Source organism: Uranotaenia lowii, chromosome 2, assembly GCF_029784155.1.
Source record: "Uranotaenia lowii strain MFRU-FL chromosome 2, ASM2978415v1, whole genome shotgun sequence".
Taxonomy (NCBI): domain Eukaryota; kingdom Metazoa; phylum Arthropoda; class Insecta; order Diptera; family Culicidae; genus Uranotaenia; species Uranotaenia lowii.
Window position 1 is genome coordinate 195,332,874 of NC_073692.1, and position 19,492 is coordinate 195,352,365.

General features: G+C 38.4%; 1 protein-coding gene and 1 long non-coding RNA gene across 2 annotated transcripts; both read left to right on the forward strand.

Annotated features, from left to right (window-relative positions):
- The first annotated feature begins 587 nt into the window (after nucleotides 1-587).
- On the forward strand, nucleotides 588-4,137 carry LOC129742222 (enoyl-CoA delta isomerase 1, mitochondrial-like). The gene is made up of 6 exons (XM_055734094.1): nucleotides 588-649; nucleotides 2,801-3,056; nucleotides 3,119-3,265; nucleotides 3,323-3,532; nucleotides 3,601-3,762; nucleotides 3,824-4,137. The coding sequence occupies exons 1-6, from the start codon at nucleotides 588-590 to the stop codon at nucleotides 3,929-3,931; spliced, it is 945 nt and encodes a 314-aa protein (XP_055590069.1). The 3' UTR covers nucleotides 3,932-4,137.
- Nucleotides 4,138-9,431: 5,294 nt separating this feature from the next.
- On the forward strand, nucleotides 9,432-10,158 carry LOC129749254 (uncharacterized). Its single transcript, XR_008737986.1, has 2 exons — nucleotides 9,432-9,749; nucleotides 9,819-10,158. It is a non-coding gene; the product is annotated as an uncharacterized LOC129749254 (long non-coding RNA).
- Nucleotides 10,159-19,492: the final 9,334 nt, after the last annotated feature.

Genomic DNA, 19,492 nt, shown 5'->3' on the forward strand with positions numbered 1-19,492 from the left:
CATAAAGCCTCGATGTATGAGCTATTTCAAATAAAGAAATTAAAAAAAAAACTGGACTAAGAAGTGTATTCGAAAAAAATGCAACACTTTGATTGGTGAATGCATGGATGGAAATTTATGAAACTTTCAGTAAAGCTTCCTAGTAATGTAATGTGTACGTGTAAAAAATTTGGTGACAATCTGTCAAGTGGTTTTTGAGATAGCGTCCAATACTGAAGTTCATTGCCAAAACTTTTTGGGCAAGATCGAGAAAAATCTAGAAAGGTCCCAAAAGAGACCTAAAAACAGTTGGAAATTAACTATTCTATGTGAAATAAGTTCACATGGTAAATCGTTTAAGAAGTCCTTAAGGACCCAATAGTGAGCTAAACTTTGAATAAAAGTGGAGATTACTGACTTCATGAAGTGAGAGGAATGTGAGAGGTTTTCAAGCTCAACCCGAAAATATGAATAGAGGAAGCGATAAAAAAGTCAAATTTTTCTGACTGGTTCATCTAAATGACTTATAAACAGGCCCTGGCAATTTCACTTTCAATGGATTAATTTAAGGGCCTTCTGAAATATTTTACCGATAGAGGGAAAACACAATGCCATCTGTCGTATTCTCAAACAAACTGATTGCTGCTAACAGATGGCAGTACAGTAACAGGTCAGATTTTTGGGTTGGTCGTATTGTAAATATGGATATAGAGTTAACAAAATCTAAGAATCTAGATATGAAAAGTTTAGTCATTATAGTCATAAAGTGCTAGTAAATTAGATTGTTTGCATTCAGATTCTTTAATTCCAAATCAATGAATTTATAACATAACCACAAAAAATTAGCTAACTTTTTTACTCTGCATCACCTCAGGATAAAACGGCATAATATTAGTTTTTCAAATAGGATCAAAAAAGTATGTATTTGCAAAATCGATAAAAAACGACCGATCAGTTTCGGGAATCTTCCAGATATAACTGAAATCAAAAACCAGATAGGGCAAAACTTTCAAACTTCAAAAACTTGCTGAAAAAATGCACTATTTTATACAATCAACGAACAATAATTGAATATTTTGCATAAATTTTTTAACAAATGGTGTTTGATTTTTTAATAGTTTTTGCTCGGAATTCTCAAACACGTTTTTTTTTCGATTGGAGTCGACTGCTGGATTCACCCATATGAAATGTTACGCAAGTCGTTTTCTTTGACATGAGGTTTGACAGCTCTACACGCTGGTGGTGACATCTCTCTGTAAAATAGCTTCATCCATCGATCCATTGTCAATCGTCACTCAAAAATAAGCACAAAACGCGTCATTCGCGTATAAGTAACAGTAGGGGAGAGTGGGGATACTTGATCCCCTTTTCTTATTTTCACCATATCTTTTTGGAAAAATTTAGCACCTCGCCGTCTTCGACATTTTCTGACAGCTTGTAACTTTAAGTTTCTATGCTCCAAAAATTAGAACGATACTTGAACCCGTTGATGAACAAGAAGCATTTTCGTGGGAGTAAAAAATGCGATTTTTCTGAAGTTAGGGGAAACTTTATCCCCTATTGAAGGAGACTTGATCTTTTATTCAGGAAGCCCTAATCCTTGTAAAAAAATCAAACAAAACCCCGAGATAGAATGTTAATTGACTATTTTGGTTATGTTTGTTCTGATTTCACAATTTATAGCAGAAATAAGAAGAACATTCTATAACTTTGTCTCAACGCTAATAACATTGCATACTTAAAGGCGCTTTTTTATAATAAAGAGAAAATTAATTATTTTTGTTCTTTTCTTCAGACAAATGTTTGATAAATATTAGTTTTTGGATAAATATTAGTAATTTAGTAATCAGCAATCATAACGATCAATTCAGAAAAAGAATATGCCGTTTGGAAGGGGGATCAATTGTACCCATAATCAACATTTTAGAAAACTTTTTCTGAAAAAAGTTGAGAGTTTTCCATTGCTTTGAAAATATGGCATTATAATGTTCATTTTACGCTCGAACGATTGATACATTGGAACAAATATTTTTTTCATAATTTTCCCATGTAAGGAACATTTTAAAGGGATGAAAAAAGATCTTCAAGTTACATTTTGTGAAATTTTTCAAACAAAGTTCAATTACTCAAACAATAATTTTGTTAAAAAATTTTAAACTACAAGCATTGTTATTTTGCTCATTTTGGCACATTTTTCTAGAACATTTGATCTTTGTAAGACATTCCAGTTTCGAGAAATAGCTAAGGAATCAAGTATCCCCAGGGATCAAGTATCCTCATTCTCCCCTATTGTTGTTAATATTAGTGAGTTTATGATAAAAAAAACGAAAAAAAAACATATTTTTGAAGAAAATTTTATGGAATTATTTTCTATGAATCTTCAATGCCAGCAAGTTTTCAAGTGCTTATATATCAAAATCAGTTGAATATTATAGGAGTTTTTATTACTTTACAATAACAGTAGTTTTCAAATAATTTAAAGATCCACAGTGTATAATAGAATGACTAATCTTAGTATTGGAAGAATTAAACATGATAAATCTCACCCACTTTAAGTCAAAATTGATCATTGCATAATTAAGAAATTCATTTCAGTTTTAAAGTTCAAGTCAAAGATTCAGATTTCAGAGAGAGAATGGAGAACAACCGCCATTTAATTTTAATTGAGGATTCGAGATATAAGTTAGGATACAAATTCTGGATTTAATTTTAGTTCAAAAGCAATTTTATTTATTTTTAATCGTAGCTAAAACATAGAATGCACTTATTCCATAACAAAAAGCTAAGAAAACGTGTTTAAAATATTCAATATTATTTATAGGCATAGCAATGCTGCCCTAAAGCACACTGAAACTTTTGGGTCGCAGTTCAACCAACGATCATTACGCTTAGCTAGCAATTCAATGAGTTCAAACTCGATGGTTCTGACAAAAGTGGACGAAAGCACAGGATATGCCCGAGTCACACTAAATCGCGCACCGGTCAACGGGTTGAATCTGGAAATGTTAACCTGTATCACAGATACAATCCGAAACCTGGAACAATCAAAAGTTCGAGGCATGATTTTATCTTCGACGGTAAGTTCAATTATTTTTTTGGTTCTGATTTGATGTAATTTTTTTTGTTAATCTTATTACAGTTTATAAATAAAGTTTTCTGCGCCGGTTTGGATATTTCCGAAATGATAAACCCAAACCCAGAACGGTTAAGGACTTTCTGGATGGCTTTACAAAACATGTGGGTGAAATTGTATGGAAGTACGATGCATACAGCAGCCATCATCAATGTAATAAGTGTAGTGCGTTGAATTTAATTTATGTTTAAGTAATTGTACCTTTTTCAGGGACATTCGCCTGCTGGCGGGTGTTTGCTAGCCATGGCATGTGATTACCGGATAATGTTTCCAAATTTCACCATTGGCCTAAACGAAAACGCCTTGGGCATCGTGGTTCCTGCATGGCTGCAGCTAAATATGCAAGAAATTATCGGACCCCGAAGGCGAGCCTTGGCTTGTGACACTGCGAAGTTATTTAATACCCATGAAGCATTTGAGGTATATTTTAGTATAAGTTTCTTCGTAAAAAAATAGTTGTAAAGCATAAGAATTTTCTTTTCTTTTAGATCAATTTGATTGATGAGATTGCACACAGTATGGAGGATGCTGATCGGAAAGCTGTTTCGTATTTGAATATATTTCAAACTATGCCGGATTTCGCTAGGACAAAAACTAAGCTGCAGCTTCGCAACCGGGTTATTGATGATTTTCAGAATTATAGAGACCAAGTAAGTTATTTAGAAAGAAGTTAAGGAGAGATAAAAAAATATACATTTTTTTTTACTCTAGGACACACAACGATTCATGAAGAATGTGATGAACCCAGCATTCCAAAATGGTTTAGCGGCATTTATGGATGCCTTAAAACAACGCAGCTCGCAGAAGAATCACAACTGAAAATTTCAATTTTGAAATTTTTATTGCATCTGTTACAAAAGTTTATGGAATAAGAGAAAATAATTAGGTACTGAATCAAAGCAATCGAATAATTCCTATTAATTCAACCATGGTATAATACATACCGTGGTTGAATTAAAAGGAATCTTTAGATTGGTTTAATTCAGGATTACTGATTTTTGCTTCATTTACTTAAAAATTTCCAATCGTTACCAAGTATGTTCTCACAACACATATAATAATAAAATAAATGAATGGAAAAACTTTTGAAATATTTAACCTTGAATGAAACGAAAAAATCTGGTTTTATGAACCACTGAGAGATGTAAAGCTGAATAAGATGTTTCTACTGTATCTGATACATGTGATATCGATAGAAATTTTACTCGCATAGGTGGGTGCGATGGATGGCAACATTTACCAACGAGAGATCATATTCAAGGAATTTTACTTCTTGGTTCGGAAAAACTTTTTTATCTGCTGGCAGCGCAGACGAGGACGAGGATGGGTTGGGTCGGTGGCTCCACTCGATTATCCCAAAGGTAAGGCTTAAACCCTGGTTTAATAGAATGAACCTGAGGCGGGACTTTATTCGTATACAGGGTCCGGCAATTGAATTGCTACTTGGGAATAAACATAAAAATGGATCAAAAAAACAACTTTTAATTCCAAATTCATTCGATTTCTCTTGAAGACAAATTATTTTTTCAAAATTCACTGGTAAAGTTCGACTTGTTCGCCCTTGAGTTTAACCACTCGCCGCAAACGGTCGAGGAACGCATCGCATTAGGCCCGCAGGTGTTCTTGTGATATTTTATCCCAGGCTGCCACGAGATGTCGCTTTAAGACCTCCACACCTTCATGTTTCTTAGAGTAGACTTCAGCCACAGACTAATACAGACATGACTCTCCATAGAAAATTCTTTCCAATTTTTCGCAAAAGTTCACTTAAGTGATTGCCCTGCCATCTGGTATCGACATTGCCCCTAACCATGGAAAACTTTAAAAAATTGTCGAAGTAGCCATGGAAAATTTTGATCAGTCAAAAATTAAACAAACAAAACTCGGGGGTGAAAATCGTTTGAAATTAGAAATTTTATTGTGGCCAGCACCGATAATTCCAGTTAAACCATTTCGTAACAGCGGCACATCATTCGAAAGTATAAGCAGCAAAAGGAGTTATGTAGGAAGTCCATAATTGTTAATAGAGTACATTTCTACTGCGCAAAATTTGTTTTTGTTATGCAGGTGGTTGGTTCTTTTAGAAGCAGATGGTTAACGACGCCTGGATGGGACGAAAAAAGCGCGGTACCACATATCCACGACTGGTCAAATCTATCTTTTTCTGCTAGACTTGGATTAAGATTCTGATTTAGAAGTTCAACAGTTATTACTGACAACAAATCCAAAACCGGAAGCCGATATGAAAACCCCTAGCAAAAATTGCTGCGCGTTGCTGGTGGTTCGAAACATCAAATTTGCCATGTTAATAATGATGAAGTTTATGATTTAAAAGAATTTAGTTTTTATTCAAAATAAGTGACAAGAGTTATTGGTTTTCGGATCCATTTATTTTATCAACAAAACATTTTATTTGATTTTTTTTGTTACCGTATCCGAATCAGCCCCATTGACTACCGAGGCTGACCGTAGTCCAGCTTAGTCGGTAGTTTTCCTAATCCGAAGAAGGTTGAGGCCTTGTTCTGTCTGGCATCGTGATGAGCCAACTGCTTTGCTCCAGGTCTGGAATATAATTATAATTCACGTTGATGAGCTTTCGATTTCAAGGGTCGAAAAACTTACCTTCTTAACTAGTCAGTTCCTTCGAAGGCTTTCCTACTTTTGGGGATATTTTTCTTTCGCAATTTCACTGGATTTAATTGGTTTGGGAGCGATCAGAACAAATGATGAAAGTTATCGCCGGTGTTCTATCAGAGAGCTGAAAAATTCCTCTAATTTTCCGACTCAAGTTCTCTAGAAACAAAAAACAAAAACAATCGTCTCATGGCAACTTGAATTTCAACTTGAAAAATTGACCAAAATAAAATCGCCAGCTTCGATGGTGTCAGTTAATTTTTTGTGATCGACGCGCCTCTGGTGCCGACATTGCCCATAAATATTGCTAAAAACTGAAAAAGAGTGTCCTGTCTGTATTAGTCTGTGCTTCAGCCTCCAACATACTCCAAACAGCAAAGTCCATAGGGTTCAGGTCTGGCGAACTCGCCGGCCACTCGGAGTTCGAAATGAACCCTGGAAAATGTTGCGCAATCCAAAAGTGGGTTTTCATCGCTTTGTGAGCCGGCGCCGAGTCCTGTTGGAAAAACCAATCCCTGGAACCATAATGTCGACGTGCCCACGGTTCGACGATATTCTGTAGAACTAGTTCCCGATAAGTATTTTGGTTGATCTTCACTCCTTCAGGGACAAAAACCAAATCATCACCGATGCTGGTTTCTGTCGCCTGGCCGTCAGCAAGTCGGCATGGCTTCGTTATCTGTCTGACAACCAAACTATGTCGTTCTGCTTATTCACGAACTGCTGTACAGTGAAGAGTTTCTCGTCGGTAAACACGGTAAATTCTTCAATCTTCCTTCCGCGGCCCTCTTCAGCAGCGCCTTCGCTCTTTTCACGTTCTTGTTTCGGCTTCATCGTAAGGTCTTGAAACTTTTGGATCATGTAGGGCTTGGTCTGAAGTTTATATTTCAGGATCCGACGGATACTTCGATTCGATATGTTGAGATCCTCTGCCAATTTAGTGGCACTACGCCGAGAATTTCTCTTAAGGCGCTTCTTGACGATCTACGCCATGGCAGGTGTCAACACATTAGATCGGCGTCCGCACAATATCCTTTTTTGGCACTTCCGGTCTCCAGGAATCTTTAAACTGAACGGTATACAAAACTTCTGCACACACTTATATCGGACAGCTCACGAACTATGTCCTTCTGCCGTTTGCCAGCTAGGAACAAGGCAACCACAGCGCTACGTTTCTGTTCGAGATCCATTTTTCCGGATAACACCAGATTACAAAAGTAACACTTACATCCAATGATAGCTAAGACCTCATGTAAACAAAGCGACGAGGGGTCGTTCAATGCTGTTTCGTGTGCAACGAAATAAGTACTGTTGAAGAAATGTAGCAGTTCAATTGCCGGACCCTACATTTTCCCGTCTCATGTCCAATCATTATTTCTTGAATGCGGTATCATATAAATATTGCTGGTAGCAATTTATGCGGTTGTGGCCTAGGTTACCATGAAATTGAACATATTGTTTGGTCGTGTGAAGATCACCTGGTCGCCAGAGCCAACTACATTGATTCCCGTGGGGCCCTAAGAAAACCATGCAACGTTCCAGTGAGGGATGTGTTAGCTGTAATGGACTTGAATTACATGTTCGAAGTATACCTTTTCCGAAAAGCTATTGATCTTCGTATATAATTCTTTTTATTATCATATTTCCCTATATATTTACTGTACTCTTTAAAAATTGATGATCTAGACTTAAGCAAACAATTGTATACATACAAAATGAGTTTGGCTCCATAAAGCCTAAAAAAAAACCTGGAGTGATTCGAAAAAAATGCAACACTTTGTTTTGTGAATGCATGGATGGAAATTGGTGAAATTTTCAGTTAAGCTAGTAACCTAGTAACGTAATGTGTACGTGTAAAAAATTTGGTGACAATCTGTCGAATGGTTTTTGAGATAGCGTCCAATACTGAAGTTCATTGACAAAACTTTTTGAGCAGGATCGAGAAAAATCTAGAAAGTGGGAGACCCGAAAACAGCTGGAAATCAATTATTCTATGTGAAATAAGTTTACATGGTGAATCGTTTGAAAAGTCCTTAAGGACCCAGTAGTGAGCTGAAATTTGAATAAAAGTGGAGATTATTGACTTCAGGAAGTGAGAGAAACGTGAGAGGTTTTTCAAGCTCAATCCGAAAATATAAATAGAAGGAATGATAAAAAGTCAAATTTTTCTGACTGGTTCATCTTACTGATTTATAAATAGTCCTGACTTCATTTGAACAATTTCTACATTAGCTGCCCACCGGTAAAACAAACAAAATACGGTGGTCAAATCGTGTGCAAAATATTTGGACTGCTCGTGGGGAGATATTTTGAAAAATTTCGTTATAGTCAGCAAAACGAACCATTACGCCCTGGCAGGTTTCCAACCAGATGAAGTCCTTAAAGAGTCTTGAGACTGCCTCCAAATGCGACCGTTTTCTCTGCAAAGTACTGTAGAGAATATTGGGTGAGTATAACTAATTATATCGAATTTATGTGGATTTATTAAGAAGAGATTAAGTATTAACTAATTTGTAAAGGTCTGACTTGAAACAATATGATACACCCTGTATCTTCGAAGAGTGCATGGTTTCACGAAAAGAGATTTGAGTGAGAGTGTTATAAGCTTTCGTGGAAAAGTGAGAGAACTTTGACAAAGTTGTTCATGAGAGAGTAAACGAGCTTCGGCAAGAAAGAGCGGATGTAAGACAGTTAAGGGCAAGTTACAAAGAGATCTGAAGAAAAACGGTGTACAAAATTGGAAAAGTTTCTGATGGGGACGATTATAAGTATAGGAAGAGTAAAGTTCGAAAGAAAGTTTTGCAGCGGAAGTTAAGTTATAGGTGCACAACCAGAAGGGTCAGACACGACAAGCAATTCAATTGATACAAGGTCAAGTTTATAGTCCGTTTATGTTGGATCTGGGATCGGTGGTAAGATGTTAAAAAGTCAAATATGCTATTTTTGTGCCAAAAGAAGACAATCGGCTAAATTCGTTATAACTTCGACCAAATTCAAAACTTTTAGTTATTTTGAACGTCATACTTCAGGGAACAGCAAACGTAACCCAAAATAGCCTTGATTTGAAAAAAAGTGGTTTCTAGCAATGTTCCGAAAATCAATCAAAATAAACACTCAGGATGAGTTTCCTGTTGGATATATTCTGATTGTATAATGGGATAGCGCCTCTCGCAACTGCTTCGCCCGACTGGTATGCAATCTCGATCAGCGCTCTACTCAGCAATGCCAACCGAGTCCCATCATTCAGAATCATCGGGTTTGCAAACATCGCATATCGGAGATGAGTGAGATACCAACTGATCAGAGGTGCAAAGAGATCCCATCATGAAACATGCAGTGCCGATTCTAACAGCCCGACGTCAGCTCCGAAAAAATCATCTTGCAAAGTTGCAGACTGATTCTATTTCCCTTACGTGCAGAGCGTCGAACGTGTCTGCAAGTAAAAGTCGCGATGACTGCACGTTACGAAAATTTCAAACTTGCAAGCCCGAAGATAAAATCCCTTGAGCCGAACAGAAAGAATCATTTCCGAAGATAGCTACAGTCTGCAAGTTGCTTGCATGCAGCGCGATGATGCGATGTACACGCTCATATTTTTTCAACCATTAATGGTTTTTCTTGAACCATTTTTTGAGATTTTCAAAAGAACTGCGATAATTGTTGTTTTTTAACCGTGAAGTATGGTTCAATTTCAAGCATGACGGAAGTTCTGACAAAAAATTTCGAAAATGGTTAAATTTCAACCGTAAAATCAATGAAAAAACAGTAGCCATCTTTGGACGCGCGTTTAACTTGTTTATTTTTTTCCGCTGTGTGTCGAATCGACTGAATATTAGTACATTTTTCCATTCAAAGAGGACGAAACATCTTCCAATTTCCCGTTGTGCTGGACCACAGGCTGTTTCATAGGATCCGGATCAGGAGCTTATAGTAAAAGATTTGCAGGAGCAAACCACAGCTGTATAAACGTTAGCTGTTCGGGAAGTGAATTCCAATAGTGAAGGTTGCCGAAACACCGGGACGAGATACGGAATCGGACACTAACAATTTCCTGTTTTCCTTTTTATTGCAGTAATGAGAAGAGGAGCACTTCCACTTGCCCAGCGAATCTGTCAGATTCTTAAAGCTGCAAGTAGAAACAAAACACTACGGGCTACAGGATCGGGTGCTGCGCGCTCATTGGGAATGAAACACCAGCGCTTAATCCGGAAATGGTGTTCGAAGAGGTTAACAAACGAAATCAAAGCGCAACAATTCCTCTCAGTTGGTGAAAATAGTTTGAGTATCTTTATTGCCAACATCCAACAGTGGAAATGCCGGTTAGGTTAAGAACAATTTTTTTCTTGTATATTTGGATGTTCATATATTCGTAATATATTGTGAAATAAAAGCTTTTTAGAACAACCACGAAATGATTCTTGTCATTTTACATCTATAAAGTTCTTTTTCCGACGAATTTCTGCCAATTTTCACTTATTTCAAACATGTTTGAAAAATAACCATAATCCAAGTTCTCCTCGGAATCTCATTTAATGAGTTTTCACTGAAAACTCATAAAACGACTTAACCCACAAAACTGCCATTATGGTTATTTTTCAAGCATTTATGGTTCAATATGGCCGAGCGTGTACGTTTGCAAATTTGCAAGTTGCAACTTACAAGTTACAGGACGGTGGACTCGTTCTTGTGCGGTTGGATTCGTTCCACTAACCTAGGACCGACCGAACCGAATCCATGGAGAAAGAAAGTGATAGGCCGAAGAGCCACAGCCACCGACCATCAATTCAGTTGCCGTTCAGCCATCGAAGCGTGCGTGTGTAGCGTATGTACATGGCTGTCTGCAAAACACTCGGCGCGCCGCTGTACTACAGAAGTAAGGACATGTTGGAGTTGTTGTTGTTGTTGGTGCCTTCGTGCTCGTTTCGTTTCCTTCTAAGACGGATTCGAAAGGAAGTGGTGCCCAAATTTTATTTGAGTTTTCAATGATCATTCTAGGGTGTTTAAGATAAATCATCAAAGCAAATAAAAACTAGTTTGTTTTGATTATAACTTTGTCATCTTACAAGTTATTTATGAATACAAAAGTGTTAATAAAAGCTTATCCTAAAAATGTTGGAAAATCATCTTTATTGTTTTATAACACAGCTGCGGCCCGAAAAATTCAATCCATTCTCCATGGATAGGATCACTTGATAAAATAGAATCACATATTAAAGATTCAGTATTGAGAGCAGGGTTGCCAACATGCACAAATTCAAGGAGCTTGAAAAGAAAAATCAAAGAAAATCAGGTTAACATAAAATGATCGAGCTGAGTGCCTTTTTTGGTCACCGTTGTAAAATGAAATGGAGTTGATACACATTACCGTTCATAGTTCTATTAAATAAGCTAAGTGCTCACTGTCACTTCAACCTTTAAACGCGATGTTATTTGATTTCATGCCATTAATTCATATTTCGTATCAAAGCGTTTTTTTAATGTGATTCAGCGTTTTTCAAATATGTGATTCAGCAGTTGTTTGAAAATCTACTTTTTTGGACTTGTTTTATTTAAATTTTGATATTTGAGATACTTATCAAAGCCTTTTGCAAAAATTCTTCATAGTAGTTCTCGCGAAGTTAAACTTAAAAGTGGCAGATTTCAAAAGTTCGTTACGAAAGATACGCAAACAGTTTTAAAAACTTGAATAAAAAATTCCGATTTGTATGAAAATGTTCATTCATGTTAATCCTTTAGTCAATTTATTTTGATAAAAAGTACATAAGTTGCTGACTTTGAAACATAAATCAATAATTTATTCAGTTTCCATACTTCTTATTTTGAAGATTATGCAATTGACTGATTGATGGGCGAAAGCGGGATATGTTTAACCGTGAAACGTCCAGCTTTTTATAAGCAGTTTCGTAATATCTGAGATAAATAGCAACCGTTGAGTAAGATTTTTAAAATTTAAGTTTCTACGAAGACTGCAAGTAATTTTGGCTTTGAAGTAAAAGAAATTTTTTCTTCCTTCTGTTGAGACGAAATTCTGATGAAATTTTATACCAAAATGAATTATAGATATTTTTCAAAGTATAACTTAAAACGCTTTACAGTCTTCAGCAAAGAAGTAAAAAATAATATATAGACAGTAATTGATTTATCATAGCACTGATTTTTAAAAGCCTTATCAGTAATACTGGATGCGATAGACAAAATCTGACCAAAAATTCTAGTTCAGGACGCGAAATTAATTAAAAACAAGTTATAAAACTTTGACAGAAGATTCGAATCAAACAGTGTGTGAAGTTTTTGAGTTCAAGGTTGGAATGACGACGAGCAAGCACTGAATTTCTATTGAGTTTTGTACCGATCTGTGAAAACTTTCTGTAAAAACTGTAGATAACTTGGTAAAGATGACGTGATTCTTATACATGTCTAAGCAAATGAAACTGAATTCTAAAATTGAAATTCACACAATTTAATCTGTGATCCTACTAATCAAGTGATCCTGCCTTTGGAGAATCGATTGAATTTTTCGGAACGAAATTTTAAAGAATTTTAAGGCAGCTCTGTTATAAAACAATATAGATGATTTTCCAACAGAGTTTGGATCAGTTTTAATTAACAACTTTGTGTTTATAAATAACTTGTAAAATGACAAAGTTATAATCAAAACAAATTTGCTTGTATTTGCTTTGATGATTTATATCAATCACCCTGGTATGATAATTGAAAATTAAAATAAAATTTGGGCACCACTTCCTTTCGAATCCGTCTTAGAAGAAAACGAAACGAACACGAAGGCACCAACAACAACAACTTCAACATGTCCTTGCTCTTGTCGTACGGCATGCCGCTTCGCTGGCTGAACGGCAACTGAATGGATAGTCGACGGCACCTCGGCCTATCATTTTCTTACACCATGCCATGGATTCGGTTCGGTTTTAGGTTGGGTTGGGGTGGATCAAATCGAACCGCACAAGAACTGTAACTTGCAAGTTTGCAAACGTACATCGCATCATCGCGCTGCATGCAAGCAACTTGCAGACTGTAGCTATCTTCGGAAATGATTCTTTCTGTTCGGCTCAAGGGATTTTATCTTCGGGCTTGCAAGTTTGCAACTGTTCCTAACTTCGGAGAATCGTTTGTAATTTTCGGAACGTGCAGTCAAAGGATTTTACCGCGCGGTTGGCTTTTACTTGCAGACACGTTCGACGTTCTGCACATAAGGGAGAAAGAATCAGTCTGCAACTTTGCAAGACGATTCTTTCGTGGCTGACGTCGGTCTGTTAGAATCGGCTAAAAGTCGTGCGCTGCATGCTACATGTAGGGATCTCTTTGCATCTCTGCAACTGATCCATTCTGAATGTCACTCACTCAGTATCCGCCTGGCTGATTAGAAATTGAAAAGACGGCGGAAGTGACCATCTTTCCATCACAAACACAACTAAAGTTTGATTTTATTCTTACTGTAGTAAAAAAAGCTGTAAAATCAAATAAATTGATTAATTGGCTATGTTTAAAATCAAACAACATTAGCTAATGATCGGTTACATGTATCACTCGCTCACTGCCTGAACCATTCACTCCTGATCCTAGCCCAACATGATTCGCCGTATGCATCGCTCAATGGTGAGATTCCAATTTGATGATGGTGCTGCACTGTTTTGACAGCAAACATCGTGCGAGGTGATCTGTATTTTAGCGATGAATAGAACGATCGATGATCGGATAAGTCCAGTAGCAATCAATAACAAAACCCGATCGCTGAACGTTCAGTTGCAAAGTGCAATCAGGAACATTCATTGAAAATGAGTGATTTTCGGAACACTGGTTTCTAGTATGCATTATAGGTGACGCTCGTGTTACCCAAAAATTTAGGTCGAAAAATTTCTTCATTGGACGCTATCTCAAAAACCACTTGACAAAACATCACAAAAATTTTCACATATAAACATTACGTTACCAAATAGCTTCGCTGAAAATTTCATCAAATTCCACCCATTTTTTATGGTTGTTATCTACTATGGGTGCACAGATTCAGCGCAGTTTCTGCCTAAGTATGTGCTCACATGCATTTTTTAGATTATTAAGTGCGACAAATCTCCAATGCAACGCGTACATCATACCCGGACCCCATGGCTTCGTATGAACTTTTATGGATGAATGTATTGTGTTGATGTAGGTTTATTTTGGAAGAACGAGTCAATCAGGCGGGCTAGTTTACTTACAGGTATTCCGGCATCCGTGTATATACCTGGCCAGATGGCAACTGATCGAACATTCTTATTATATACACGGGAAAAAATTGAGTGGTTATCTCAAAGACGCTGTCATGATAATTTTACCATTTCAGCGCTATAGTATTTTCAACCACGAAAAGTTTAACATCGATTTTGTAAAAGTGCGCATGAAACAATATTGAAATTACTATGTACCTGGTAATTTTCGATTACTCTCAATGTTTGTTGTCGAAAATACTATGGTCATGATAATTTCACCATAATTTCTATTACAACTAGCGTCCGCATAGTAATTTAGACATTGTGGCACCAATTCATATCAACAAAATACTACGCACATCGTACTTTTGAGAACAAAACATATTTGACTCAAAAACATAAGTGCGTATGATAATTTTACTATGGTAAACATTCTTGTTGTTTACACTAATTCAGGATCATTAATCATCAAACCCGTGAGAAAAAAACTAATTTTCAGCTGCTTTAATGTTTCACAACTTTGAAAATCATTCCAGAGCATCGGGAGAACACACTAACATCGACCGACGTGTGTCGGAAGTGTGAATTTTAATGTTTCAAATAATGTCATAATGCATGCATGCAAATAAACAAACAAACATACATAGTAATTTTACTATTTAAATCAAGCTCCTCGCTCCTCCTAATATTTATCATAACACATACTAGTTTCATCATGAAACATATTAATTTTACTATGGACGAAGTAAAACTGTTGGAAACTGGCTGCACTGCGGGATTGGCAACGGCGCTTCATCGGTGGTGGGAATTTCTCATCGTCGCGACGCCGGTATATTTGACGTCTCAACCCTGACATTCTACATCCGGCTTTGACCAATTACGAAGCGTTAAGCGAAGGAGTAAAAACCCAATTTATTAAATCCTAAAATTTGTTCCTACTTACAATCAAAATTTCATTTAACTTGTACCAAAGTGCTATAGTGCATGCAAAGAACATTCTTCCGGGACTGCTCCAGTATAGTTTTGTGAGCTGAACAACAGGTTTGCGAAACTATGATCACATGTAATCAACAATGCCATGCTAAATTGTAAACTCCTCTTTAGAAGCTGGACAGTTCGGTTGAATCCGTTCCGGTAGACGTTAGGAATCTTTCTAAACATCCACACTAAATTTGTAAGTCCTAAACTAGAATCGCAAAGCTGAAATATGAAAATTTACTAATTATACCTAATAAATTGCAGCTTGAAGCTGTCGTAAAAACTGCTATCAGAAGTAGTGTCTGCATTCCTTTCGTTGCTCGGAACAGTTCTTCAAGAAATTTACTTTCGACACCGCGAGAATGGCAGCTGTTGACAAAAACGCGCCTTCGCCTGCGACAGATACCGAAGGAACATCTAGCTGTGTAGCTTGCGATAAGCCGGACGGCGCCGGGAACCTTGTCCAGTGTGACCAATGCGACGATTGGTGGCATCAATCTTGCGCTGGTGTCACGGATTCCATAAAAAGCAAGCCGTGGACTTGCCGTAAGTGTGTTCCAGCTCCAAGTATCGCGAGTAGCACCACCACAACTAGTTCACGCAAACGCATTCAACTAAAATTAGAGAAGCTGGCTGAAAAGCGCGCTCTAGAACAAAAAGTTCTACAGGTTAAACTGGATGCAATCCATGCCGAACAGAAAATGGTCGATGAAAAGTATAAACTCCTCCAAGCAGCTGTCGAAGATCCGGAAGAAAACGGCAGCCATCGAAGTCGGGTAACTAGAAGAAGCAGTCTTCAACGTACCAATGATTGGCTCGACCAAATCTCAGAGCCCGAGAACGGCGTGTGTGATGTCGCTGTGCTCGAATCCGAAATTAGTCCTACGATTCCACAACATCCACCAAATTCTTTTGCCACACTTCCCCTAGCAGCAGGAATGCATTTCGGAACCACGCCCAAACTAAATCCAACCAACAAAGGCGGAAGGGGAGGAAATTCGAGGAAATTGATACCCACATTGAATGCTGACGTGCAACACATCGAGCAGCTGCAGAGAAAACGCGCCGGTTTGAAACAGCATCCGAACGCTGGGATACCAACTGCCTTTCCTCTCCCGGAGTTCAGAGCAGATCAACAGGAAAATTACTTTGTCCCCAACGTAATCACCGAAGACGGAGAAACCGAACAGCCTTCCCCTCCGACCAAGTATACCTCCAACCAACACCAACAAGGTAAGCCCGTTCCAACTACTGATTTGAATTGCCAACCAATGTCTCCCATATCAAATATAGACCATTATGAGTCCCTGATAAGCCAATTTGGACACATGTCGCCAAGTGAATCAAATATAGCCCAATTTATGACTGATTATAAACCCACTCCCTCTCAACTTGCTGCTCGCCAGACCATGAATCGTGACCTCCCTACCTTCACTGGGAACCCGGCAGAATGGCCTATGTTTATAAGCATTTTCACAACCACAACATTGGCCTGTGGTTTCAACAAAGCCGAAAATCTTTTACGCCTTCAGCGATGCTTAAAAGGCGCGGCTCTTGACTCGGTCCGGAGTCGCCTTATGATGCCGAATTCCGTTCCGAACATTATTGATACACTCCGAAGCTTTTATGGAAGACCGGAGTTATTAATTAACGATATGCTAGCCAAAATTCGTTCTATTCCCCCACCTAAAAATGATAAACTTGAATCGTTAATTGAATTCGGCATTATCGTCCAGGGTTTTTGTGATCACGTCAAAGCTGCGAATCAAGAGAATCACCTGTCAAATCCGTCACTACTTTCGGAGTTAGTACAACGTTTACCTGATAATTACAAGATGCAGTGGGCGGATTATAGTGTAGTGAAAAGTGATGTCGATTTGCATGATTTTGGAGAATTTATGAACAAATTAATTACCTCCGCCAGTCGTGTTACCTTGTACACGGGGCCAACTGGTAGATCGGAAGATCGTAGCAAACCGAAGCGCGGTTTGCTTCATGCGCACATGGACGTCGGTCAAACAACTAACCGGGTACTGAAATGCGTTGCGTGTGATGGAGATCATCGTCTCAAGGATTGTGCGGAATTCGTTCAACATAGACAATCGTTGGCAGTTGGTACTCAAAGAAGGACTTTGCAGGAACTGTCTTAATTTCCATGGTCGTCGTTCCTGTAGAGTGCGTGGTCAATGTGATGTGAACGGTTGCCAGCAGCGACATCATCCTCTGCTACATTCCCCTCGTCTCCCTCCTCTTTCTAATGAAACTTCGAATAGTTTCGTAAACCATCATACTGTTACGTCAGCTGAAAATCACACGCATCGGAGTTCGACCTCATCTCATCTTTTCCGTATTTTACCGATTACTGTGTATGGAAGCGGAAACCGAAAGCTAAATACTTATGCCTTTTTGGATGAGGGCTCATCTCTTACACTCATGGAAGAGGCGCTAGCTCAGGAGCTTGGAATCCAAGGTGACCCTCAAGTGCTCTGCTTGAAATGGACTGGAAACGTGACCCGAACTGAACGCAATTCACAAAAACTAGAATTAGAAATATCCGGAATTAATCTTACTAAATATCTTCTTCTTCTTCTTCTACTTGAGCTGCTTCACGGGCAGCTCGGGTTAAGGGCCAGTGACTTTGACTATATGCCCTGTTTTTGGTTCCGAGTTGATTATAAATCAGTTTTGATTTCGCTAGTGAATTTGGCTACTTCTTCGTAGTGCGTTAGGTTTTTTTCTTTAAATAGTTCCTTCAAATTCGTGTACTTGCCGTTGAAATCGTATAGTAATCTCGTTGAGGCAAAGCGTGGACAGGTGAGAATTATGTGATTCGTTGTTTCAGGTTCCTTGCATAGCTCGCAGTCAGCATCATCTTTTATTTTCATTTTGGCTAGCCAATACTTGGAAAAGTCATGACCAGCCATCAAACGGTTCAGGAGTCGAACATCTCTTCCTTTTAGGTTCTTTCCTACGAACCATGGTACTGTGGAGAATTCCGGTTGTATGTAGTAAAAAGTTTTCCCTTTTTCTGTCGAATAATGTTTGTACCAATCTGTTGTGTTTTCAGCTAGCGATTTCTTCAGTGCGTTGAACCCGTCTGATAGAAGGTACGTGTTCTCAATTATCTGCTCCGACTGTAGCCCGTGTTTTGCTAATGCGTCTGCTGTATCGTTTCCACCAATGGATACGTGACTGGGTATCCATTGAATAGTTATTCCATGATGAGAGCAGCTTCGAAGAATTTTCGCTAAGATACTTTCTGCTTCACAGGATTCTTGTGCATTGAGAAGCATCGTGCACGATGCTTGCGAATCGGTGTAGATGACGGGTCTTTCGAGACACTGCTGTTCAACTATTTCCGTTGCTTTGTAGATAGCTATCAGCTCCGCAGATGTGATGCTGGTTTCCTTCTCGAGCCTTAGTGATAAGCGTAATCTCCTTTGTTCTACGAAGACTCCTATGCCGCAAACGTTACCTTCCTTGGAAGCATCCGTGAAAATACGACCACGGCCCCGGTACTTGCCATTCATGGCGAAGAGTGTTAGTTGTTTCAGCCTCATGGGATTCGAATTCTGTTTGGCAACCGTCAGACCTTCCAGATCTGGAAATATTTCGACTCCTTGCACATTGCCGGTGCGTTCTATCGATTGGATGCGATCGAATAATTCTTTGTTAAGCCAGTATGTTCTTTCCAGGTAAGAGAATTGATGCCATTTGCTAACGTCCTCTGGTAATTGAATTGTTCTTAGTTGATGAGCAATAAGGTTGTTTCTTGACATGTGTCGGCATATTTCTCTAGAAGCAATGTACGTGTGCCTAAAGTCCACTGGGTGCTGCCCACTTAGGGCCACTAGCGTGTTCCTTGGTGTGCTTTTCGTGGCTCCCGTCACCTTTCGTAGGCATTGATTGTTTAGTACTGATAAAATGTTGCGATTGGTTTTGCTGGAATTATTGTACACTGAACTGCCGTAATCCATTTTGCTCCGGAAGAGTCCCTTATATATTATGATCATCGATTCAGGGTGGGCACCATGTTTTGCCCCATTTAGAACCTTGACCATATTTAAACGTTCTTGAACCTTTGATCGGACCTCCTTAATGTGTATTCCAAAACTAAGATGACGATCGAAAGTTATACCCAGATACTTATGGGATCTTACAGACTCCAACAAAGCACCGTTGAGGGATATGTTGAGCTGTTTATTGCCATGTTGGAAAAGAATAGTTTTTGTTTTTTCTGGGTTGATTGTGAAATTAAGGGTCCTGGCGATTTCGGCAAACTCTGCTAAGTACGATTCCCCGATTTCGTTAAGAGTGTGTAGGTGTTTTGCTCGAAAGAGAATCCCAAAGTCGTCAGCATATTGGACAAGCGTCACGTCTGGATGTACGATCTTGTGCAGGTTAACAGTATAGACGTTAAACAGGGTGGGCGACAGAACATCTCCCTGGGGAAGACCATTGTTGATTGTTCTTGATAACGTCTTTTGTTTCATATGGAAGTTTATTACTCTATTTCTCAAGAAGGACATAATCCATCGTAGAACCTCATGTGGAACCCTTGTTT